The sequence below is a fragment of the Thermobia domestica genome, chromosome 17, assembly GCF_964235325.1.
Source record: "Thermobia domestica chromosome 17, izTheDome1.hap1.1, whole genome shotgun sequence".
Taxonomy (NCBI): Eukaryota; Metazoa; Arthropoda; class Insecta; order Zygentoma; family Lepismatidae; genus Thermobia; species Thermobia domestica.
The window spans coordinates 77,126,160-77,153,972 of record NC_137470.1 but is presented as its reverse complement, the minus strand read 5'-3'; the positions used below and the strand labels follow the sequence as shown (position 1 = coordinate 77,153,972).

General features: G+C 37.2%; 1 protein-coding gene across 1 annotated transcript in view; it reads right to left on the bottom strand.

The window, feature by feature from the left end:
• The window catches only part of TrpA1 (Transient receptor potential cation channel A1), a 246,610-nt gene that overhangs the window by 57,256 nt on the left and 161,541 nt on the right, over window positions 1-27,813 (bottom strand). Inside the window, exons 11-12 of the mRNA XM_081743887.1 lie at window positions 6,741-6,882; window positions 3,129-3,412 (exon numbers count right to left, since the gene is read on the bottom strand). Coding sequence (XP_081600013.1) covers window positions 3,129-3,412; window positions 6,741-6,882 — 426 coding nt within the window. The remainder of the gene's footprint in view (window positions 1-3,128; window positions 3,413-6,740; window positions 6,883-27,813) is intronic.

Sequence of the window (27,813 nt, the reverse complement as noted above, 5' to 3'; positions counted from 1 at the left end):
CATAGGTAACCACTCGCACGTCATGGCGTTCACGAAAAATAATACTGCGGAATCATTACTATGTGTCTAGCAGGGCCACTACAGAGCTACAATAGAAGTCACTTGATTGCAACATAGGTATTCTTAGGCATCTTCCTGACTTTGCACACATATTTTATAGTCCATACCAGTAGCGATTCGTGGTCTGTAGAAGCACCGGTTGCAATGTTGCAATATCAAAGATGTGTAAGTACGCGCACTTGTCCTCTTCCCCCAACATTCTTCAGTTTTATCCAAAACATATTCAGGAAATATGAAGAGGAATGTCCTTTTAAGCTCTATTTGTATATTTATTGATTAAAGTATATTCTCTAATATTGGTTTAATATAAGCTATTCTCTTTCTTTTCAAACAACCACTATCAATGTACGTTTTTACACTATTTATATACAAAACTTCTTCACTCATGTCATTGAACAATAGATAAATCGAATATATAGCATGTGCTGTAAGCCATGAATGATATCGTTAACCCGAAAAGAAGAAAAAAGCCAGAAAATTGCATATATTCATGCACGCAGTTAAACAAAATTATTTAATTAAGAAAACAATGCATTATTTTAAAATGGAAGATCTTTCTTCGTTCTTTTCGAGCTTCAAATTTTTCCGTGACTTCATTGAAATCCGAAATGCTGTTCGCCAAGTTTTTTTTTTGAATAGAAAGCATCGTTACCGCAAATATTTTCTGCTTATTTTCTTTAGGGTACAGGAACACCTCTCTCCTTCAACAATATGCATTTTGTTAACATTTCTTTGTATGAATATAAGGGACGAAGAGTCCATTTCTATAACCACGTATTTTTGTCTGCTGTTCTACTATAAAGAAGCATGATATGTAAGATTTTTTCCTTCGAAAATGAAAAAAAAAATAGTTTAACATTCCAGCAATTTAGGCTAAAGAAGACAGTTGAGTATTGAAAGTGAATGATTTAATATTATTTTTTATGCTTTCCTCGGAAATCGAACACAGGATCATGCGCACGAAAGACACAGAGCTAGGAATTAGACCAGTGGTAAGACATTTTCTGCTTCGAGACTCGATCGCCCCGCCCCAGAATAGGATATTTTTTATTTTAAAAATAAAACCCATAACAAGAATTTTCATCTTTGTATTATAAATGTAAAATAAAACCTATTGACTTCGAACGACCGCCCCCCTCCCCAAACATTCAGGCTGGATCCATCCTTGCTACCACCAGACGCGTATTTGTTCTTTGCGAGTTTCTGTTGTGTGAATAACTTATTTATTCCAAGCGTCTATATCTCACCCGCTCTATCAATTGAGTCAAGCGCTGCCAAGCGGAGGAATTAGTAACTATTACAGAAGCTGACTATATACCCGTGACAGAAAAAAAGTGCAACTGGAAGGGAACAATACGGGAGGATAGCAGCGACTCAGGAATAAATCCACTTCCTCATGTTAAGAGATAGGAGGTCGCTGCCACATGCTCAATGTTACTGCTTCCAGTGGCAACGCTCACTGCAACTGAAAATGTAAATCACTCTCTTTCTTTCAGTTTTTTTATTGATTTTTTTTAAAGAAATGAATCAGTACTGTTTTGTGCTCAAGAGCAAAGGTTTATTTTTTACTGATACACTACTTTAATACCTAAAATATATATTTAGTATTTAAAAAAAAATATCCGGTTGCACAACCATGCAACATATAGTACCAGCCGCCGCTGGTCCATACACTACTAAAGTAGCCCCATTGTCCTACGACCTTCAAACTACAGGCAGCATGCTCCCTTTAGACACAAACTTCGTGGTGCAAATTTTATCCATATCGGACTATGTATACACGATTAAATGAAATGTGTTTTTCACCAGGACTGGTTTTAGATATTTCAAACCCAAGGAGAGAAATATTTTGGCTCCTTTTGATTTAGTGATATTACATTTTTTATTGTATATGGGATGAAAATAAATGTGAGAAAGACAAAAACCATGGTGATCGGAACGAAGTGGTCGGTGTCACATATAGAAGTAGGAGGGAAGAAAATAGAACAGGAAACTAGTTTTCGACAAATGCTTAGTATTATTAATTATGATATGAAGTGTGAACGTGAAATAAAAGCAAGAATAGAAATGGCGAAAGAAGCCTTTAGGAGGAAGATATGTACTATTTTTGGTAAGTATAATAAATAGTTGAGAAAAGTACTCATAGAATGATTTGAGTGGAATATTGTAATGTGAGATAGAAATATGGACATTGCGCAAAAATGATGAAGGCGATTGAAGGCTCTTGAAATGTGGATGTGGAGAAGAATGGAAATAATTAGCTAGTATGAGCGGAAAACGAGTGAGAGGGTCTTAGAAATGGTGTGGAAGAAAATTGCAATTTTAGATATTATTAAGAAGAGGACGGAAAACTGGTTGGAACATTGGCTAAGAAGGAAATGTATCATGATGGGCGTAGTAGAGAGTATGGTGGCAGGAAAGAGAGAAGCGGACGAGGAGATTACAATTAATGGACAACATCAAAATAGGAAAATCGTACGTGAAGACGAAGAAGTTAGTGGAAGATGGTAGGTCACAGAAACTTCTCAGTTGTGGCAAGTAACCTGTCCATAATAGCAGAATATATATGATGATAATGATGACCTTTCTTATTTAGGTGAAAGGCCTGTACCTAGACAAAATCCTCTTCTGACTTGAACATAATGCCATCTCGATATCTTTCAAGTACATGGGAAAGCTTGCTCTCGCACGTGTTCGCTAAATTTAATGCATTTACATTTCTACTTGTAGTAATGTTTCACCCTATTAATGCTACAAACGTCACCTGCCATGTTGCCCCTAAAATTTGTAGCCCTAGGAGACACTCTCTTTCACCTGTATGGATGAACCGACCAGTGTTTTCATACGCGTAAGTAAATAAATAAATACGCCACGGACAAGAATTAAATGACTATAATTTTGTATTGAGTAAAAATAGAGTTCTACACACTTATGTCAAGGTAACATTTTCAGATAATATATATTTTAATAAAATATACTGTATTTGCGTGGACTAAAATATAAAACATATTCTGTAGCAATATAATCTGATTTCTTTTATATATAATACATGATGGATTTCTACTTACCTCTGAAAATACAGAAGAAGGTTGAACCAACTAAGAAATACTGTTACTGATGCACCGGAATGTTGAATTTCTTGAAATTTTCCTAATAAGGTAGGTAAGATCATAGTTGCAGCAGATATGTTTAGTAACCAAGAAACTGAATTAAATGGTTCGAGAAGGTAGTGCCATCTTTGTTGATATAGTTGGAGGATTTCTTTTATTGTATTCCAGATAACATACGCAAGTATTGCCACTGAACTCATATAAAGAAAAGGTGTTCGATGAAATTGTAGGTTGCGATAAAACTGAAAGGAAGAAATACGTTTCTATATAAAATATAAAACGCAAACCGTAGGGAAGTTATTTAAGCAATACATACAGCTGCAGATACATAAATATATAAAATAGTTTTTAAGTTAACAGCTTATTTCTAATTATTGCGATGCACACAGCAAGGCAAAAAGATGTTAACATTTTAAATTGGTGTTTTTTTTTTTTTTTTTTTTTTTTTTTTAGCTTAAACCATGGCGTGCTGAAATTCCATTGAGGAACAAAGGAAAATAGCTGCCTGCATAGAGATTTTTCAGTCCCCAAGCCTCGTACAAGAAAAAATCACAGCCTGGACCAGACAGGGTGCAACTTTGCGCCTGACAATTGGTAGGATCTCCGAGTAGTTTGTAAGGACGGGGTTTGTTCAAGACGATTGCAAGGGAAACAGTGATAGAAAGAGATCTGTCCAAACTGAAGAGAATATCATCCTCGTCCAGGAAATGATGGTAGCCAGCCCAACCAAGTGCTCGCGCAGAATTTCTCTAGAGACTAACATTTCTCAAAGATCAGTGGTAGGGATGGTATCGAGACGAGACAAGACGAGACTTTGTACAGTCTCGGTCTCGTCTCGGTTGATAAATAACGATCTCGGTCTTGGTCTCGTCTCGGGTAAAAAATCACCGTCTCGGTCTCGGTCTCGTCTCGGTCAACAGATGCTTGTCTCGATCTCGATCTCGGTCTCGAGTACCAAGTCTCAGTCTCGTCTCGAAAGTCCGCAAGTCTCGAAATAAATAGTGTGAAATTAAAATAGTGAAAGTATTATTCTCGTACAGTCTGTCGTTTCCGCTTTTTTTTCTTTCATTTTGACTTAGAATTATGGTATGGTGTACCTCTTCATAGCTAATTTGGCTCAGTGGTAGAGCGGTGGCTCAGTGGTAGAGTGTTCACCTCCGGTGCTTGGGGTCCCTGGTTCGATCCCAGCTCGTGCTGTGTGGACTTTGTGGTGGATAAACGCCGTGCTCGTGGGTTCTCCCGTTTCCTCCAACTTTCTTCATTCCACCATCTCACTCATTTCTCATTATCACCGTCTCCTTTAGCCTAACCGGCATAAACGTAGGACGTAAAAGTTAAAGATTTCATTTCATTTTTCGAGTTATCTGTATATTTTTTTCTCACTCGCCAAAACAAATGATTCTTAACTTTCTAGTTTTCTTTTGTATTAATTTTCGTAGTTTTGCTGCAACATGATGGATTGAATAGTCAAAAATACTTTTTTCGCTCTATGACTTTCATTAAATTTTGGATCCATTTTTACCCTACCTTAACTAGTGAAAGTTATATATATATAGACTTAGTTGAGGAACCAGTTTTTTGCTTCTGTAAAATTACGAAATTATGACTTGGTTCAGTTTACCTCCGAGGTTTAGATATAATAAAATCATCACCATCATCATAATCAACCATTATCAATCCATTGCTGGATGAAGGTCTTTCCAAGTCTTCACAACTAAAGTCGGGGCCATGGATAAGCGACTATTTTTCCTGGAAGAGGAAAGACTGTCCTCTACCCCCTGTAGCTTAGCAACCGCAAACTTCACTGGGGTTCTCGAAGCAGTCAATGCTGCCAGATTTCTGAATGACCTTGTTCCTCCCTGTTTTAAGGTTTTCAGTCCAGATTGTCATGTGAGGACAGCAAAAGTACGAAGTGATTTTTCAGTTTACGCTTCACACCAACTTGCATAATGTTTTTATTCGAAAGTTTTGGGTGAAGTGACATATTTATGTATTGCCCATAAAAGATCTACACGAAAAAATGAACTAACGAAGGTCTCACTTTTTAAAAAAAGGATCCTCTTCCCTTCAGAATGACATTTAAAAAAAGGAAAAGCGAAGTGTATAAATGCCTTTAAAAGAGTAAATATTTATTCTCAATTCCTGCAAGAAACTTTACTTTTGGTGCTATAATTTACAACTTAAGGCAGGCAGTAGGGTTATTCCTTTTTTTTTCCCTCTTGAGTTTTACAGTTTTCCGGATTTTGCAAACCATAATAAAATGAATCACATCCTTGTAAATACATCAATTTTTTGAAGTTTATAATGAAAAAAAAAAGAAAGACAGTTTTGACTTAGGTCTTCTTCATCTATGAATGAGCAGTAACATATAAAAAAGTTAAAACAGTTTTTTCTACTGTTTTGAAACAAAGAAACGAATAGAAGGAAGGGAAAATCTTAGCTTAGAATGTTTTCTCTATAAACTTACTTGTTAGTTTCTTATACTACGCTTGTATTTACTGTTTATGGCCACCAATATTGCCAATAGTTGTCAGTTGGTAAATTTGAGTTCTCTAGTTTCCCTCGACACTTTGTTCCAAGTGATTGTAGTGTGCTGGTGTCTTAGTATTTTCTCGCTAAGTGAAAATGTCCAATTTCTTTCGGCCGTGGATAAGTAGTTCTGCGGTACCAAATGATCCGCAACCTGGTCCTTCTGGCCAGAGAAGTCCAAGTAACAGAAAGGAGGATCGTGTACTTGGAAGTGGAGCAAAGCTGAGGAAGCAAAGCGTCCTTATAGTGCGAAATGTACAAAAGTTTTTGCGTGAAGTTATTCGAAAAGGTGGAGTTTTACCCAGCAAAAACGTTATGAAACTAACAGCGGATGCTACGCGGATTGGACTCACAACGATAAAAAATATTTTACAAATTCCAGATCCCAGTGTTTATCGAACGCCAACAAAACGACACGTGAACAGAAAGCAGTTACCTTTCGGCAAAATAGATGATTTTACTCGCGATTTGCTGCGACGTACGGTATATGAGTGCTATAAGAAAGGAGTGTCACCTACTGCAAGAACGCTGTCTCGAGTTATGTGTGAGAAGACATCCGGGACTAACTATGAATTTCCATATTCGATTAGAACATTACGTCGTCTATTGCATAGTATGGGGTTTTCATATAAATCAGTGTCTAGAAAAAGCGCGAAATGTGAGTCCAATGAAGTTATTGCTTGGAGATACCGTTATCTCGAAGAAATTAAGGCTCACCGTTCCGCGGGATACTCTGACGTGTACCTCGATGAAACTTGGTACGATAGCAACACGTGCCAAATGAAAAATTGGTCCGACGACTCTGACAATTGCACAGTTGCAACTTCGGACAAAAAAGGGGAGCGGATAGTTATTATGCACTGTGGTGGCCGATTTGGTTTTGTGGATAGTGCTTTATTTATAACCCACAAGAAAATGTCTGATGCTCCTGCCGATTATCATGGGACAATAAACGCAGAAATTTTCGAGAATTGGTTTGAAAACTCCATACTGAAACGCTTAGAGGAGCCATCAGTTATAGTTTTGGATAATGCCTCTTACCATAGCCGTGTAATTAATCCAAAACCTAATACATCGTGGAGAAAAGAAAATATTCTTAATTATATGCGAATCCACAATATCGCCATACCTAGTCCGGTCCCGATAATACCTGTTCTTCTCCAAATTATTGATGAACAACTGCCTGCGAACAAAAGAAGAAAAAGGTACGCAATAGACGACCTTGCAGCATCATATGGGCATGTTGTTTTAAGATTACCTCCATATCATTGCGTATTGAATCCAATCGAAATGGTGTGGTCGCAATTAAAACGGACGGTAGCATCCCAAAATTTGAAAGGTGAATCCCTACCGAAACTAGTGTCTTTATTAAATAGTGCGTTCAGCAGAATTAGTGTTGACAATTGGAAAAATTACATAAGACACGTGGAGGATATTGAAGATAGTCACAGAGATCTTCAGTCGGTTTTCAATAACTCAAGCAGAGTTTTAGTGGAAATAACAGATTCGTCAACAGACGATTCTGACTTAGATCAGGAGTAGCACTTTCCAAGGTAAGACAGTATTCCATACTTTTTAATATTCTTTTATTTTCGTAGATCATGCACCTTATAATATTTGTGGCTGATTATTGTTCAATTGAATTTTTTTCTTGTTCAAAATATTTGTATTCACGAACGGGCGAATACATAATCCCGCGTGTTTACAGAATCCCCTATTTAAAAATAGTTTGCCCAATTTACTATGCAAATTTTTATTTTGTAATATGTTTGATAACATTCGCTCTTGTAGAATTCATATACAGTTGGAACAGTGGTTCTCAACATAATTTCTATTACGACTCCCATTTTATCACATCCTCTTACCAACGACCCCATGATAATTTCTGGTTTGTAATAAGCTTGTATGGGATTTTTAATATACCTATTGCGAAGATCTCACGACGTCCATCTATTTCTATAATAACAGAATCCATTTCTTGTATATAGTGGATACAGTAACTTCGCTAAAAGCGAATGGATTGAAACCAAATTTAGTCAGTTCATTCATATTACAAATATTGAATCCGATCCGTTATACTGTTTCAAAATGGAGACCTTTTGAAAATTTTAAAACTTTAGCCTTAATTTTGGATGTATGGTAAAAAAAAAAGTAATTTCTAATTTTCGTGGAAAAAGCTTGAACAGTTGTTAAAACAAGTTATTGAGTATTCTAAATGACTTGATTTTTCTGGTGTTTCAATATGCAGTTCTCATTAGTTTCATATCATACCTCTTTCATTTAAGTTAATTTTTTAAACAACTCTGCACCTGTTGAAAATATTTAGTAGACATATTTGTTGTTGTTAACAGTAAGGATTAAAATAAAAATATGCCTATCAGAACAAAATTCAAAATAATATTTAAAATATTTTCCGATATTAGATTTTAATCATATTTATCTCTTCCGTTTATCTTAGTGACCCATATGAAACCCTGGGGGGTCGCGACCCCGAGGTTGAGAAACCCTGAGTTAGAGTAATACTGGCAGTTTTATTTTATTACCACTGGGAGTTCAATATTTCTTTTATCTTTTTATGATTCATTACTCGAAGGCCGAAAATAACAGAAGCAGTTATTTGATATACACACCAACAAATAAGTGAAAGTTTCAGGAGGGCTGAAGGTAGTCGAAGAGGAGAAAATCTCCCTGGCCATCCTAGCTACAGACCTGGTTTCGATATGAACAATGGTTAAAACACCTGGGCGATATGTATCTTTTTAATTAATACTAATTATTTAACACCTATCCCAATAAAGCATTTAAATTTCTTATCGCTAAGTTCAAAAATTCACCAAAATTACTTTTACAAGAATATAAAATTACTGAACAAGATTATTATTATTATTATTATTATTATTATTATTATTATTATTATTATTATTATTATTATTATTATTATTTTGAGACGAGGCGGAAAAAATTCTTTGAGAATCGAGACGATACTTCTTCAAGACGTCTCTTCTCGTGAACAACACTGAGTTAACTCGTTTTCGCACCTCCCAAACCAGTAGCCTTAAGTGAAAAGAGACTACATATCAGAATAATATACAATAAATCTAAACAACATTTCTTTAATATCGCTCATTTATTGGCTTCAGTGATGAGAACCATAAATCTAGTCCAAGCTACTAACCTTAGGATACGTTTTCATGTAAGACATTTGATAGCGATTGAATTATATTAATTTCCATACAATAGTAGAGTATTTACATACATCATTTTCACAATAGCCTGTTTTAAATTTTTGTTTTAAGTTCAATTTACTGGCAGCTTTATCAACCAACTGCTAATCAAATCTGCAACTTTCTGATATTTTGCACTAATGTTTGTTTTTAATTACCTGATACTTTTTCTTTAATAAAACTAAAATTATACGTATAATATTATAGAAAATGACCCTATTTCCCCTTCTCAGCAACGGAATAAAAAAAATAACTTCAAGGATTCGTGAGATACTTTATTCTTAGCAAAGAAGTATTTGAATCCTCTTTTTACTTCCCTGTAAGACACATTTCAAACAAATCTTTTCTTAGCTCTTGATTTTGTGACAAAGGAACATTCTTACAAATTCATGTTTCTATCTATAATAGTTTGTCTTAGTTATTGATGAGTAAGTCACTTTAATCCTTTTTATATATAATAGTGTAGATAATATAGTAGTGTAGTAAACATAGTAGTGTATATATCTTTTTAAAAACTCATAAATAATTCGTGTTCAGTTTTGGTATTTTCGCCCTATTTGAATTGTTGTTGGCACTCGATCATTTAACATTTTTCTTAGATCACTTTTTATTACACAATTCACGTTTCTACTACGGTTTTCTCAATGGCTTTCTCTAGAAGAAAGAACATATGGTATCCAGACATTTTCAAGAAAAGATGTGACAACCTTGTCCCTCAGCACGTGCAGAAAACACTTTTGTGGTCACTTGTGGTCATGATTGCGGAAGGGGCTGTTTCTTACGAAGGGTATGGGTAAGGGTCGCTTATCGGTGGCCGCGACTGTATCTAACTTGGGCAATTCTTTTCCAGGTTACTCCTCAGTGGCTCTTGATTTCGTCACACCTTCTTGTATACGGAAGTTTCCTAGGCTGTTTTTGTCTTGTGGTGTCCAGTCTAGAATTGTTTTCGTCCGTCGATCATAATTTCTTCTTGCAATACGTCCAGCACATTTTCCAGCTCATATTAAATTATTTCATTAGCATCATCAGTATTCAATTATATGGGCTACAAATAGTTCGAATTCGCTACTTTCGGAGTACAGACACGCTACTTTTTAATCTTCGGATCTGGCAACATTGACTGAATGATTTAAATGAACATAATGTGAGAACCCCATTTGGTCTAGCGACTCGCACTCTTGATTTCGGTTTGCGTGGTCTCGAGTTCGATTTCCGGTAGGGATAAAGTTGAAAGATCGAAGTGGTTCGGATTCCACTATAATCATTAGTTCCACATCTCCTTTAGCCGCTCTAGCATAATGTGGGACGTTAAACTAAAACAAAACAAAACAAAAGTGAACACTGTGTATTACTAACTGTAAGTCCTTGAATAATTGCATGTAGCTATATGGTATGGATCGAGTTTGATGTGATCGGTGGTCAAACTAAAGGAAGTGAAATGTAATTAGTGTGTAATTAGAACTTTTAATTAAGCACGGTCTTAATATAAAGTGTACACCAAACCTAAGGCTTAGGGGGAACAACTAATGTTACTGAAAATCTATCAGTTACATTTAATTTCAGTTACAATTTGCAATTACATGTATTGCTGGAACAAAGACTTAAACATTAACATTATAAGTAGCCCAAAGACTATGAAAAACGTCTTCTCTTGAAAGCATTCTTGCACCATAAAACAAACTACGAGTAATTCTAAAATATCTTGCAGTTCATCTACGTTATTTGCACATATTTAGAATAATATTTAGCAATTTATTTAAGTGGGCAACGCTGCTTGAAATAATGTAACTGCCACTTGTTGTAATCAAAACCACCAAAAACTATTGTTGTAATGTTATAGAAGCAAAGGAAAGCAATGATCATTATAAAAATTTAATACAAATATGTCATTTTAAGCAGTATAACAATCACTACCAATGTGTTTGGTATCTCTGAAACGATTTGAAATAACAGTTGTTGTAAATGGCGTTATAAGCATTTCGCCATTATAAGTCTTTTCGCGTTATAAGTTTTTTGGAAGCATCTGCATGATGAGACGTGATACGTCAGTACGTTTTCGAAGTCAAGTCTTTAGAAACATTTAAATTTTCCGTTTCTTGTAACTTTGTTCCCTCATTCATTCGAAATATATTAAATCATGATCACAGTATTTGACGCTAAGATACAATTGATGCGCATTGCACCGTCCATGCCATTTAAGTTGTTAGAGATTTCCAAAATGTTGATGTTAATGATACTGTGTTGTCCTTTGTTACACTAAATAATGTATGGGCTATTGTGGTTTTGTTAAATAACTAAATTAGAAATATGTAATACTTTACGTAGCGCAATTTGAGAAAATACAACTTTATTTTGCTTTTAGCAACATTGTTTATCTAGTGATATTGCAGAGTATCTAGAAGAATTTCCAACTTGGTACAAAATTTCAGCATTTTTTATATATATAAGCGTTAAGGGATATCGCAGATCGCTGGATATATATCGCAGATCATAGGGGAGGGTTATAGGGTCTATAGCCCCCCTTAAAGCTCAGGTATACACTGGATAAAATGGGATTCAATCCTACTTTCTTTACACTGGATAAAGCGGGAAACCATGGTTTAGCCCCTCCCTTGATCATATACTGGGCCCGCTGCTATATATATATATATATATATATATATATATATATATATATATATATATATATATATATATATATATATATATATATATATATATATTTATATATATATAGGATGGCCCATATTAATCTTTCCACGGAGATATCTCGAAAATGGTTGAACATAAATGAACCGAACAAAAACTCAAATAGGAGATGACATGGGGCACACCGAATGGTGTTGTCGCGGCGCCGCCCTTCATGGGATACCAGGGCCAAACCTTAAAATTTTAAATGGAAACATGGGGCGAGTAATACCCCGTTCCATAGATCTTTAAAAAGTAAAAAGCGTTGTGGCAAAAGATTTTTCATATTGGTCACCGTATTCAAGATGGCCGCCATAACATGGTGCCTGTATCTGATAAAACGTCCAGTACCACTAATATGAAAACAGTTGGAGATAAACGAACAGTCAGAAAGTGAAACAGAAAAGGCATGGGGTGCGTCGAGCAATGTTCTCGCAGTGATTCACGGCTGCCTTTCAAGAGAGCCAAACTTAGAAATTTTGAACCGAAATATGGGTCAAGTGATACGTTATTGGATAAATTTTGAAACACTAAACAGTATTGTATCAAAAGGTTTTTCATATGGGTCACCATTTTCAAAATGGCCGCCAAGACATGGTGCCTGTATCAGATAAAACGTCCAGTACCACTAGACCCCTAATATGAAAATAGTTGGAGATAAATGAACGGAATAAAACTCGAATAGGGAAGCACAGAGGGTATTTATCATTCCATGGCTCGAGTATAGTGCAACGGAGAAAAAGATTATTAAAGTATAATTAACATGATGCAAAAGAGTAAATGATAGAAAATTATCTTTCCGATCTCTGTCCGTAAGTGGGTGAAGCGGGAATGAATGGTAAAATCTCAAATGAGAACCTCACTTTTATTTGCAATAGATATGGTTTGTCTGAAACACTTGTGTGTACAAATGACTGGTACTATAATGTGAAAAATAAAGTGAAATAAGGTGAATAAAAATAAGGTGAAATTCAAGTTTAACATCATTTTGCCCGCCCCTTCGCTCCTGATAATTTAACGCAATGCGTGCAAGATTTTTGGGACATATTTGCATCAGTATGTACCGTTTCGTTACTAAGGATCACAACTGAAATTACCGTTGAAAGTTATTCGGAATGTAACTGTGGACATCTCAGTGAAACTTATGTTCTATCACATGCAAGAAGACATAGAAATAAAAGAAGCGAACCAATATCATGCAGACGACTGTTGAACAAAACCAACGTTTGCAAACATTGTTCTAAAATTGCATTGTTCGACAAATTGGTTTCGCATTTCAGTTGATTCATTTTTGCATCCAACCATTGCCTGCAATCAAAATGGAAGGTACCATTTATCAAGAATTGTACATACTTTATGCCATTACAGAGACATTTATCTTTTATAAAAACACATTTCAAATAACTTTGTTTCGTAGATACAATTTGAAAAAACTAAGGCTCTCATTTGCAACTTCACCGATCCTTCCCGCTTCACTCACGGAGTGAGGTTAGGATAAATTTCTAGGAGTTAGATTTCTTCCTTCCCATTATGACACTTTCACTCTAATCATCTTTTCGACTGTTGCAACATTCCCGAGCTATACAATGATAAATACCCTCTGTGATTTCCTATTCGAATATTTGTTCTGGTGTTTTCATATTAGTGATACTGGACGTTTTACCTGATGCAGGTACCATGTTTTGGTGGTCATTTTGAAAACGGTGACCCATATGAACAATATTTGGCAACAGCACTATTCAGTTTTTAAAGATATGTTGAACGAGGTATCACTCACCCCATATTTCCATTTACAATTTTGAGGTTGCGCCCTGGGCCCCCATGAAGGGTGGCCCTGGGAGCCTCCGCGACAATATCAATCAATGTGCTACATTACATTTTCTATTTGAGTTTTTGTTCGGTTCATATATGTTCAACCGTTTTCATATTAGTGGTACTGCACGTTTTACTGTATCTGATAGAGGCAACTTGTCGGCCATTTTGAATACAGTGCCCGATATGAAAGATCTTTTGCCACAACGCTTTTTAGTTTTTCAAGGTCTATCGAACGAGGTACCACTCACCCCTTGCTTCCATTTAAAATTAAAGTTGGGCCCTGGGAACCTATGCAGGGCGAACCTGGGTGGCACCGCGACCATATATATATATATATATATATATATATATATATATAGAGAGAGAGAGAGAGAGAGAATTCTATTTTCATTTGCATCAGCAGTGGATTTTATTTCTGGAGAGGCTTGAGGAACGAGTAAGAAATATTTGCGTTGTACGTGCAATGCAAAAAATTATCACAAATTTATTTCAAAAGGGATTTGAGCCCGATAACCACCCCCTAAATACGCCAATGTACATCAGTCAACCGTTCTCATATTATCTAACACAGCAACGAAACAAATTTTGAGTGAAGGCAAATTTAGTATCTATCAATATCAATATTCGAGACGAGACCGAGACTTTCGAGACTGACCTAAGTTTCGTCTCGGTCTCGTCTTGATTTATAGAGGTCTGTCTCGGTCTCGTCTCGGTATTTAAAAGTCCGTCTCGGTCTCGGACTCGTCTCGGTATATAAAAGTCCGTCTCGGTCTTGGTCTCGTCTCGGTATATAAAAGTCCGTCTCGGTCTCGGTCTCGGTACCATCCCTAATCAGTGGTTAGAATTTTATACCGTGATTTAGAAATGCAGCCATACCACTTGCAGATTGTGCAGCATCTCACAAACGCGGACAAGCAAGCATGTCTGAATGCTGCACAAATTATCTTGGAAGTGATGCGTGTGGTGCAGGGCATTCTGTTCATGTTTTCTGACGAAGCAACACTCCATATCAGCGGTGGTGTGAAAAAAACACAACTTTGTCATCTGGGCTAAGCTCCCGCAGAAAGTTTGCGAGCACATGCAGGATTTCCCCAAAGTGATCGTTTGCAGTGCAGTGAGGTGAAGGTGTGCAACGAACAAATTTGGAGTGATTGGACCCTCCTTTTTTGAAGAAGGCACCGTCAGGGGAGAGAATTACCTTGCCATGCTCAGCGTGTTCTTGGAGGAGAACGCACCACTTTCCATTCTCCAGCGAGGGTACTTTCAGCAAGACGGCGCCCTGCCCCTGTGTATGCCAGAAAACCTAGCAACTTGGATGACCGAAGCACCGCAATACTCAGGTCATCGCTGCTATTCCTGCCCAAATGGCGCATAGGACCATACAATCAACAATGTACAGACTCCATAAGTGCATTGAGCGGGATGGGTGCCAAATTGAAACCCTGTAACCAAATCCTTGCATTGTAATTTCACGTGAGTAAGCCCCTATTTAATGTTAACATATTTTTTTGTCTCACCCTGTAAAATTTATCTCTACTTCTTGGTTTACGAATCTTCTAATGTTATTCCTAGGCGCATTAAATAATTGGTAATAAAAATGTATTTCACAAACCCATTTTTCAACTTGTATCATATTATACATAATCAGTTATCAGAATATAAATAGTATTAAAATCGTTTACACAAACTATATGAATCACATCAAGTTGTACTGCAGTATCATACTAAAGTAAATAAACTAATATCTTGAAAATTCATCACATTAAATAAAATAGCTTTGATATTAGAAAAAGATGGTCCAATGATATTGTTTTCACTAATAACTTCATTGTCAGAGACATGCTATTAGTTCTCAATAGCTGCGCTGTCTAATATACCTGAGGTTTGATAAACAACTAATTCTTAAAGTGAAGCGTCTCAGTCTGTCAAACCCGTTCCTATTTAACAAACAAATACCATTCATTGTCCGCTCAGCCTTCTACTTATAGCTCACATGTGTCGCTAATATACAACTAATTTTAACATAATCAAAATGTTCCTTAAAAAGGCAGTTCTTGTTATAAAGCATGATTTCTCACTCCGCCAAAACCCCCGCTTGGCCTAGTGGCTAGAACGGTTGACTTCGGTTCGCGTGGTCCCGGGTTCGATTGCCGGTGGGAATACAAATGAACGACAAAAGTGGTTCGTATTCCACTATAATCGATAGGTCCAAGTCTCCTTTAGTCTAGCAGGTATAGCCGTTGGACGTTAAACTAAACCAAAGCAAAAAGTCTCAGTCTGTCAATCATGGTCTTAATATTTCATGGATAATGCATTAATTACCAATATCTCCTTTAACTCGGAGGTGTCGCTAATAAATGCCTTTAGTTTGTAAGTCGATCTAAAGATTTGGTAAGCAAGTAGCTATTATTACAAAAGGAAGACGCTGCAGTCTACTAGTCACTGATTTAGCAGTTTACAAGCAAAATACTGGCTGCCGTTAACTATACTACTTCCTAGCTGCCGCCTACAAATATTACTATCGTGCAGGTCAATTAAAAACGAGCCATAATTTTCTCAAACAATAAACTCTTGTTATAAGAAATACGTCCTATGAAAGTCAAGTTCATAGTCAAGATATCTTAATACTTCTTATCTAGTACTGACGAATATTTAAAACGTGCAATCAATTCCAACCATTCTTAAAGTTAAGTAAAACAAATAATAATAATATTCTAATTTATCCTAGAATGTGTGTAACATTAGCTACAAATGAAAAGTACTAATTTCACAAGAATATAGGAAGATAACGTTATAAAACTATAATCAATACGATAAGTATACACTAATAATACCTCAATTCATATGCAACTCTAAAACTTATTATTCCTTTCACCCTACACTCTCATTTCCGAAAGCTTGTGTTTTCAAGTGATTTGTTAAATAAGCATCTACAATAACATACAGACACTGTATAATAAAGTAAACTCTATAGTTGTTTCTGGTATTCTCGTGTTAGTACAGAACAATAAACAATTTTCTGACTTGTATAGAACATTTGGGGATGCGGCACAGGATCGACACGGCATACGACCGACAATTCGGCTCAGAAACCTGTTTCGGTCCTGCGCCGTGTCGATCCTATGCCGTTTCGGTCCTGTGCCGTTTTGCTCTCACGCCGCTGCTCTGAAATAATTTAACTTTTAATCTTGTGCCTAAAAAAAATAATATTTTTATTATCTGTTTAATCTTTGCTCTTACAAATTATAAATTCCTGTCGATTCTATGCCTGTGCAAGTTATATGCATAGAATACGTACGATCGAAACGGCATAGAGCCGACACGGCATAGGACCGAAACTGCACAGGATCGACACGGCATAGGACCGAAACGGCACAGGATCGACACGGCATAGGAACGAAACGGCACAGGATCGACACGGCACAGGATCGAAACGGCACAGGATCGACACGTCGCAGGACCGAAACGGCATAGGACCGAAACGACGCACGATCATCGCCACTGCGTAGGATCTATAAAACCAAAGATTTATTTCTCATAAAAGCAATCAGAGTCCTGTCAATTGATTTTAAAATATAAGAATTATAAGATATTTACTATATGAATATTAATAATTGTGAGTGACAAAAGAATGATAGTGCTAAATGGACAAAATATAATTTCTTGTGTGCTTGGTCAAAAGCATTTCTATACGTATGGAATACTTATATTTATTGTAATTATTATTATTATTATTATTATTATTATTATTATTAATATTATTATTATTATTATTATTATTATTACGTTTTAACTCGTTTTGAAATCATGGCCTGATTACACTAGAAAGCGAAAGCCATGAGAAATGTAAGCTAAGTAGTAATATGGAATACTTTTAATGTTGCTCACTAAGGAAACACTGCTCGCATGTCTTCTCGTCTCGATATCGAGACCACAAGAGATTTTTTTAATAAGAAGCTCAATTGGGAAGTAATAACTGAGCCGATGGCTCGAGCCGGCTCGCTTGGGGTGAACCATCGGCTCGAGTTGGCTTGGTTGGGATGAGCCATCTGCTCGGTTCGGCTCATCTGGGCCGAAGGCTCTAGCTGACTCGGTTCGGTGAGCTGTTGGCTCGGCTCACTTCTCGGTTCGGGTCGATAGTGAGTGCGCTGTGAGCCGAGCTGCTCAAGTTGTTGACAATTGTAAACTCGGGGCGAACAGTTTTGAAGATATTTGGCCAGTGCCCTATAACTTTTAACAATGTTTGGCTTGAGCTCGAATACTCAACCTAAACCCTCAACCCAAATCACAAGCTCGTGAACAATATCCTTGACTCCTAGAATTCACGACTACCGAGGTTAGCAATCAACTAGTTTTTTAGTATTCAAATACAGACCGCGTATCTTCATGTTTAATCATAGTGTTGTTATAATTATAATTATAATTATTATTTATTATTATTATTAATAATAATAAAAGTTGTACTAGTAGTAGTACTAGTATCATTGATAACCTATATTGTCTATGCAAGATACTTGAAGAGAATACTCGAAACTACACACCAGATTTGGCTCGACTCGACCCTAACGCTGGTATAAAGGAGAAACCAAGCTCTCTTGAAGCAAAGAAAAGGAATTCTAGGTGTAAATAGAGGAACCGGGCTCTATGTCCCGCCTGCACACTTGATTTTAAAGAATTCTCCACATGACCCAGGGATTCCAAATATTATGTGAATACATATAGGGCAAAAGTAAGCTGCATTAAACGGTTTCCTCCTCGTAATATGTAATTTCGTGGAATATGGTACTTCTGTGCACAGAAGCAACAAAAGTGGAGAAACAAGGGATGTTGTACACGTTGCATAAGGATACCAAGAAGTGCGCTGGAACAGTATACTTGATTTATCCGTTAAGTGAATCTTCTCCCAGGAATACTTTTGATGGCGTTTTCCCCTTCCTTCGAGTTGGCAAACCTCAACTTTTCCCTGAGCTATGAAAAACTTCATTGCTATTGTGAATATACCAAAATATTATACTAGTGTAGACCACTTACATTTTGATTTTGTCATTGCTGCAGAAATTTTCTAAAAGAAAGCTCGTTGAAAGTACATTAAAAAAAAAGGATAGTCTTTTTTCGACATTCTAATGTACAGATGGTGATCAGAAAAATGGAAACACCTGTAGTTGGCAACACGTCAGATGTATGGATTGGCAGTGATGTCGTGCGCCCGCAGCGCCGGACCGCTGGTGGTGGTGTGTTAGGTCGGTCTCCATACTACGTCAGGCGCAGTGGAACAGCAGTGTCCAGTGGCTGCAGCAGACGGAGGTAGTGTAAAATGAGAGACCTCTCAGATTTTCAAAGAGGGCAAATTATTGATGCGCTGTTATGTGGAGTGAATATGACGGCAGTGGCTACTGTGTTAGGTGTGTCGCGTGGGACAGTGTCGAAGGTGATGACGGCCTACACAACACACGGGAAAACTACATTGGGTACGGATGGTATCGAGACGAGACGAGACGAGACTTTGTACAGTATCGGTCTCGTCTCGGTAGATAAGTAGCGGTCTCGGTCTCGATCTCGTCTCGAGTCAAAAATCGCAGTCTCGGTCTCGTCTCGGTGAGCAGATGCTTGTCTCGATCTCGGTCTTGGTCTCGAAGGCCAAGTCTCAGTCTCGTTTCGGGTCTCGTCTCGAAAGTCTCGAAATAAATAGTGTGAAATTAAAATTGTGAAAGTATTATTATCGTACAGTCTGTCGTTTTCGCTTCTTATTTTTTGCCTTCATTCTTGATTTAGAATTATGGTATGATGTACCTCTTCGTAGCTAATTTACTATCGCTAATGATTTCCATGCGTGTGTTCCAGGTTCAATCATCAGTGTGGGTATAATAGTATATACCTGAGATAAAACCCTAATAGTAACCCATATTTCACTTTCAGTAATAGACTTTGTCTCATATAGCCTCAGTACTGCCTATACAATTAAAATCTATTAAATTAACTCCAGTACTATACAGTAGTTTATTTCCTTCCTTTGAAACAGAGTTGTTCAATACCTCCTAACGGATAACGCAACACATAGCAACACGAATGTACTTAATCGTACCGAAATTGAAATTTTACAATTTCTCAGTTACTATCCAATACATTCTGCTTTGACTGTCATTTTAAAAACAGAATATAACGGTCATTATCTTAACAAATAGAGTAAATTATTACTACAATATATTTTGTTTCAAATTGATCAAATGCTTTATTACCGTTTCACATCTCAGTGTTTAATTGACACTTTAAAACAGGCACTTCCTTAACCATGTGGTGGAAGCTACGACATTCATCTTTGCTGTCTGTTGTCTCTGGTTGGATCACCAAACAAGTTAGATTCAAAGTCCGATGCTTCGTATAGTATGCGTCTCACTTTAAGTACATTCTGTTTCTTATACAAGTTCATAATGTCGTAATGTATTACATAAGCATATATTCAGATTCGTAACATAGATTAAGCTTATTCCTGAGCTCTCAGCGCTGCATGTTATCTTTATTAGAGAAAACTAATCATGCGTTCATTACCCTGAAATTTTATATTGATTGAAAATTACTTGCGAAACATGGACACACATATTATATAAGTATATAGTTAATTCGAGCTATCTGTATCTATTTTCTCTGTCCCGGCAAAAGAAGTGATTCTTAACTTTCTAGTTTTCTTTTCTATTAATTTTCGTAGTTTTGCTGCAATATGAAGGATCAACAATATATCTTTTTTTTTCGCTGTACGAATTTCGTTAAATTTTGGATCCGTTTTTACCCTACCTTATCTAGTAAAAGTTATATATACATGAATATATATATATATGTATGAATTTTAAATTTTAGAGGTAGACTATGCTAAGTCACTTTTTGGTCGAAATTGAGTTAACTATACTTTTTTTAATATACTATGTTCTTTCCAGTGGTGTAATAATGTAAGCCTAAAAGCAACCTATTACTTTGTAACTGCTTAGTATAGTTTGAAAACAGTACTATAGGTCTTAGTTAAGGAACCGGATTTTCGCTTCTCCTGTAAAATTGCGAAATTGTGACTTGGTTTAGTTTACCTCTGAGGTCCAGATATAGTAAAGTCATAGCCATAATCATAATCAACCATTATCAATCCACTGCTGGATGAAGGTCTTTCCAAGTCTTCTCTACAACTATCTATCTTGACCAATTCTTTTTCAGGTCACTCCCCAGTTGTTCTTGATTTCGTCAAGCCTTCTTGTATAAGGACGTTTCCTAGGCTGTTTCTATCTCGTGGTATCCTGTCTAGAATTGTTTTTGTCCATCGATCATAACTTCTGGCAATATGTCCAGCACATTATCCAGCCCATGCTAAAAATAATTTTATTAGTACCAGTCATTAATTGCCAAATAATTCTTTCTATTTTATACATTTGGCCTACAAATACTTCAAATCCGCTACTCTTGGAGCACTGAAACGCTAGTTTTTGATCTTTGTGTTGAATCTGACAACACTGACTCAATGATTTAAATCAACACAATATGAGGACCTCCATTTGGTCTAGCGGCTAGCACGCTTGACTTCGTTTCGCGTGGTCCCGAATTTGATTTCCGGTGGGGGTACAGTTGAACGACCGAAGTGGTTCGGATTCCATTATAATCATTCGCTCCACGTCTGCTTTAGACGCTCTAGCATAATCGTGGGACGTTAAACTAAAACAAACCAAACCACAAATCAACACAGTGTGTATTACTAACAGTAAGTCCTTAAATAATTTGCATATAGCTATATGGTATGGATCGAGTTTGAGGTGGTCGGTAGTCAAACAAAAAAACAAGTGAAATGTAAGGTGTAATTAGAACGTTTAATTAAGTATGGTTTTGTGTATATCAGGCCTAAGGCTAAGGGGAAGAACTAGTGTTACTAAAAAGTTATCAGTTACATTTAATTTCAGTTACAATTTGCATTTACATGTATTGCTGGAACCAAAACTTTGACATTAACATTAACATTATAAAGACAGTGAAAAACATCGTCTTTTGAAAACATTCTTGTACCATAAAACAAATTACGTGTAATTTAAAAATATTTTGCAGTTTAGCTACGTTATTTTCACTGTATTTAGAATAATATCTAGCATTTATTTAGGATGGCAACACTGCTTAAAATAATGGAACTGTGACTTGTAACTAAAACCACCAGAAACTATTGTTGTAATGTTATAGAAGCAAACTAAAGCACTAATCATTATAAAAATTTAACATAAATACGATATTTTAAGCAGTATAACAATCACTATCCAAGTGTTTGGTATCTCTGAAACGGTTTGAAATAACAATTGTTGTAAATGACATTATGATCACTTAAGTCTTTTGGAAGAACCTACATGATGAGACGTGATATGTCAGCACGTTTTCGAAGTAAAGTTTTCAGAAAAAGTTATTTTTTTCATTTCTTATAACTTTGTTCCTTCATTCATTCGAAATGCATTATGCCATGATCGTAGTATTTGACGCTAAAATACAAATAATGAGCATTGCACCATTCCATTTGAGTTATTAGTCATCTCCAAAATGTTGATGTTAGTGATACTGTATTGTCCTTTGTTACACGGAATAATGTATGTGGTATTGTGGTTTTATTTAATATCTAAATTAGAAATAGGTAATACTTTACATAATGCAATTTGAGAAAATAAAACCTTATTTTGCGTTAGCAACACTGCTTCTTTATCTAGTGGTATTGTAGGGTATCTAGAAGAATTTTTCCTTCAATATTTCACACAACATGGTACAAAATTTCAGCATTTTAAATATATATATATATATACGTGGATCCAAGGGGCTATATTCCCCCTTAACGCTCAGGTATACACTGAATAAAATGAGCTTCATTCCTGCTTTACACTGGATAAAGAGGCAAAGTATGGACCCTCCTCTCCCCTCCCGGCCCTCAAGCCCCTCCCTTTATCATTTCCCCTAGATCTGCGCCTATATATATATATATATATATATATATATATATATATATATATATATAGAGAGAGAGAGAGAGAGAGGAGATTATGTACAACAGCAGTGGATTTTGTTTCGGGAGAGGCTTGAGAAACGGGTAAGAATCCTTTGTGTTGTATGTGTAATGCGAAAAAATGATCATAAATATATTTCGGGAGGGGCTTGAGCCCCATACCTACCCCTAAATACGCCACTGTACATCAGTCAACCGTTCCCATATTAGCTCACACAGCAACGAAATAAATTTTGAATAAAGGCAAAATAACTATCAATATTCGAGGCGAGACCGAGACCTTCGAGACTGACCAAGGTCTCGTCTCGATTTATAGAGGTCTGTCTCGATCTCGGTCTCGTCTCGGTATGTAAAAGTCCGTCTCGGTCTAGGTCTCGTCTCGGTATATAAAAGTGCGTCTCGGTCTCGGTCTCGGTACCATCCCTAACATCGGGGAAGCGGTACAGTGGGCGGAAGAAAATCATGAGTGATAGGTCACGCCGGGTATTAAAGCGCATTGTCACGCAGAACCGTCGTACCACTGCGGAGCAAGTGACGGAGGAACTCAATCAGCATCTCCCCCACCCTGTTCCGACAATCACAGTCCGCCGCGAATTACATGACATGAACTTACGGGGTCGTGTTGCACGGGCCAAACCGCTCATCAGGGACCATAACGCTTTCGCACGCCGCAAATGGTGCCGCGACCATGCAACTTGGACCGTTGAGAACTGGAAAGGTATGATATGGTCGGATGAGTCATCCTTCACCCTGTTCCCAACCACGGGCCGTGTATATGTGTGGAGAACGCCTAAAGAAGCTTATGATCTGCAGTGTCTCCGCCCAACTGTGAAACATGGCGGAGGCTCGGTGATGCTGTGGGCTGCCATATCATGGTTTTCATTGGGTCCTGTGGTCACACTTAGCGGACGAATCACTGCCAACAATTATGTCGCAATTTTAGGAGACCACTTGCATCCTATGGTCCGGATATTGTTCCCGGACAATGACGCCATCTTGCAGGATGATAATGCACCCATTCACTCAGCTGGCGTTGTTGCAGCGTGGTTTGAGGAACATCGGGATGAAGTTCAACACCTCCCCTGGCACGCCAAATTCCCAGATCTCAACATAATTGAACATCTGTGGTCCGTCTTGGAAACACGACTCCAGCGATGATTTCCCCTCCATTCTCTCTCACAAAACTGACTGATGCCTTGCACGAGGAATGGTGTAAAATTCCACTTGCTACCATTCACGACCTCTATGCCTCCATCCCACGTCGCATCAAGGCTGTTCTGAAGGCGAAAGGTGGCGAAAGTTGCAATTTCGTTCAGGTGTTTCCATTTTTCTGATCACCATTTGTACCTTAGAGCTGTATGGAATACCTACACGGAGGAATACCTACGGAACTATCGTCCCTTGTGTGTCAATTGCGAGTGGCTTGCAGAAGGCTGTCTTGCAGTTTTATTGTGGAATGGCATCAATTAGCATGGCTGAGTTGTAATAAGCATCTACGCAACTTGTGAGTGATATACATAGTCAGATGCTCTACTGTTACACGTGTAATTGCTGTATAACAAAATGGGAAGTGTTGCCTTCAACGGTAGAGGGTTGTGTCCAGGTATTTAGGGTCGTGTAAAAGTGTAGACGTTGGTGTATAAGTAAAATTGATTGTGTTAACCTGTACACGCCTGCGCAATGGAAGATTACCCTGTCCACGAGCTGGCAGATATGCAACTCATTTATGGGGTAGCAAGGGGCAATAGCCCAGAGGCGAGGCGTTTATATCGTGACCGTCGCCCTCAAAAGAGAGTAACTTTCCTTGTATTTTTCCACGCCTCCATATTCGACTTCGAAAGAGGGGTCCCTTCAGTTTCTCGTACGTGAAATCGGAGGAAATAGCCTCATATGGACAGCTGAACTTGAAGACAGCGTACGTCGAACGATCAGAGACCGTCTTGAAACTATCATGTGTATGGCGTAAAAATCCACATGCAACTCTAGTAAACGATCAGCAGCAGAAATTTGGTGTGGTATGGTGGATAATTTTGTGGTAGGATCTTATTTATTACCGGCCTGCCTGTGTGGGAGTACGTATCTTTCATTTTTACGTAATTTTCTCCCAAAATTGATAGAACATGTGCCTTGAACATAAGACAGCAGATGTGATTTCAGTATGACAGTGCACCTGCACATTTTGACAAGAATATGCAGACTTACCTAAATGAAACATTCCCAGATCGTTTGATTGGGAGAGAAAAACCTGTGTTATGACAACCTCGTTCATTCTACCTCACGCTGCTTGATTTTTTTTATTTCGGGGATACGTATGAAACTCCGGCCACGACAGTCGAAGAACTTGTAGCTCGATTTAATATAGGTGCGGCAATCATCTACGAAATTTCAGATGTGCTTGACCACACGCGGAAAAATTTGCTTCGCCGATGTCATCTTTGCAATGCGGTCAACGGTTGACAATACCAGACTGTGAACTGTTATTCTTCATAGTTGTCTCGTGTACACATACTGCATTGCACAAATACTGTACAAGGTACCTCTGAGTATTTCACAGTTATCCTACCTTGTACGAAACAGAATAAATCGATAATTTGAAATTGTATTTCTTTCTTTCCTTGTGCAACACGAGCAACACCTTGAGTATCATTGAATTTCATTCCTTCTGTACTCGTAGTTATTATCTTCCACGGATTTACGCATTACGGGGAGGAAATCTTTTAATGCAGCTTACTTTGGCTCAAATTATATTCACATAATTTGTGGGAATCACTGTTGTTATGTGAAGAATCCCTTATACTCTAGTTCATCATACATGATCTTTTGCCCCTGACTGTCTTATGCACAGTCGTTATAAACCTACTCTGGATCAAAGTTATTTTTTCCATTTTTACACACTCTTAAGTTGAACAGGAAACCGTTCATTGATCATCCGTTACCATTAGCATAGAAAATTATAATTGTGATAAGCTAAAGACTTCGTTTCATTTAAATTCTTCTTCCGAGTCCAGGAATCACCTCCAGACGTTCATTACATTAATTAAGTTACACCCTATATATATAATGATAAAAAATAATACCGATATTATTGTCGATGAAATAGTATTTGGAGTCACTCAGACGAACAATAACACTTCCGATGCAATTTAAATCCCTACTCAGATACCATTGTCATTTATGCTCAAAATGAAACTATTCTCCCCGTGCGAAGAACGGGTATTCTGTTAATAATTTATTATTAAACATCACACCATAAAATACAAAGTGTATCACGTAATGTACACGTTATATTGTTACTTGCTTAATGTATAAATGGAGGATGAAGGTCTATTATTGGATCAAAAGATCCAATATATTTCAGACAAAAAAATTCTTGTAGGCTTTATAACTGGAGAACAACATATAGTGTACCCAAATCTAAACTATGACTGAACTCACAAGGAAGGGTCACGCAGTGGCTCCGCTGATATCCGAACGAGACAATTGTGTTTGCATTTGAAATGTTATAACTAGATGAATCCCAAAGTTAGACGTGCCACCGGGAGGAATATCGTGAGTTACAACATATTTTGTAATGTAAGAACTACAAAATAGTACATGCCAGAATAGTTTGAACCGAGTCATTTGTTCGGAAACGGTTGGGTAAGTGGAAAACTCGGCCAGCACGTATCCCATCATTTTCAACACAAACTTTTTGGGGTAAAAAACTTTGTCCCAGGGTCCCCCGCAGGGTCCCAGACGGGGTCCAACTCAAAATTTTCAAATGGCAAGGGGGGTTAAGTGGCATATCATTTGAAAGCTGTTGTAAAATGAAAGAAAATGCAGCAGGTCTCGACTCTCTACAACAACCCTGTGCAAAATGGCGACGTGTCGAAGTGTAAACAAAAACTTAATTGAAAAGTCCATGGTCACCCCTATAAATCAGAAATGGTGAGACAAATGTGAAAACAGAAAAGGATGTGTGGTATTATTTTCAAAGTATAACGATTTAAGTGAAAACGTCTTGTCCCAGGGTCCCCACATGGTCCCAGGTGGGGTCCAACTAAAAAATTTCAAATGGCAAGAGAGGTTAAGAAGCTCATCGTTTGAAAGCTCTTGTTAAGTGAAAGAAGATGGAGCACGTCTCGACTTTCTACGATAACCCTGTCCAAAATTGCGGTGGTTCAAAATGTAAACAAATTGGAAAACAATCCAAGATGGCCGCTTAAAACCTATATCGAAAGAATAAGCATACCAAACTGCTGAAGCTAGGAAAGCAAATTTGGCATTAATGTTGATTAGTAAGTGACTAAAATATGCAAAATGTTCAAAAACGCGACATCTTGAGTTCAAAATGCCGCACTATGTATCGAACGCATATCCAGCTCACACCACTGGTGTTGGAGAAGTGAACGTTTATGGCTAATAGTCCACAAAATATCAAAGAGTATAATCTCTAATCCAATATGGCTGCCAGCGTGAAAAATGAGTTTGTATATAAACATGTTATTTCTTGGAATACTGTGACCAAGCCAACAAAGTTTGACGCAGTTCGATGTACTGAAATGACCTACATATGTTTGGTACTACTTGCCAATCTTGCAAATGATTTTTTTTTTATTTGGTATTGTTTGAAGTATTGAGATCAAACCAACGAATGACATACAAATGTAACCATCACGAATACGTTACAATAGAGCCCTCAACTTACTGGTGCAGCAAGTTCTTTCTGTATGAACTAAGTATGACAAAATTAGAAAAATACCCGAAGGTATTCAACTTTTTTTTTTTTTTTACTATGAGTAGGAAGTCATAGTTGTGTGTTCATCGCATATTCGTTATATTCAAGTAAATAATGCCGAGAGAACCGTGACGAACGTGCATTAAGAAGAAACCATTTATGTGTTGTTACCGAATGAAATAATAGTTGGAGTGTATCGAATTTCAATTGTTCTTTAGTCTTCCTAGTATTTCTAAATACATAATAGAGAAAAATAGAGATTTAGATTTGTACTGTTATGAATGGCATAGGTTTTAAGCGGCCATCTTGGATTCAAGGTGGCCATAGTTTTTCAATTAAGCTTTTATTTACGTTTTGACCCGCCACAATTTTGGACAGGGTTGTCGTAGAAAGTCAAGACTTGCTCCATCTACTTTCATTTAACAAGATCTTGCAAACGATGAGCTTCTTAACCTCTCTTGCCATTGGAAACTTTTTAGTTGGACCCCACCTGGGACCCTGTGGGTACTCTGGGACAAGACGTTTTCACTTAAATTGTTGTACTTTGAACATAATGCCAGACTCCCTTCCTATTTTCAAGTCTCACCATTTCCTATTTATAGGGGTGACCATGGATTTTTCAATGAAGTTTTTGTTTACATTTTGACCCTCCGTCATTTTGCACAG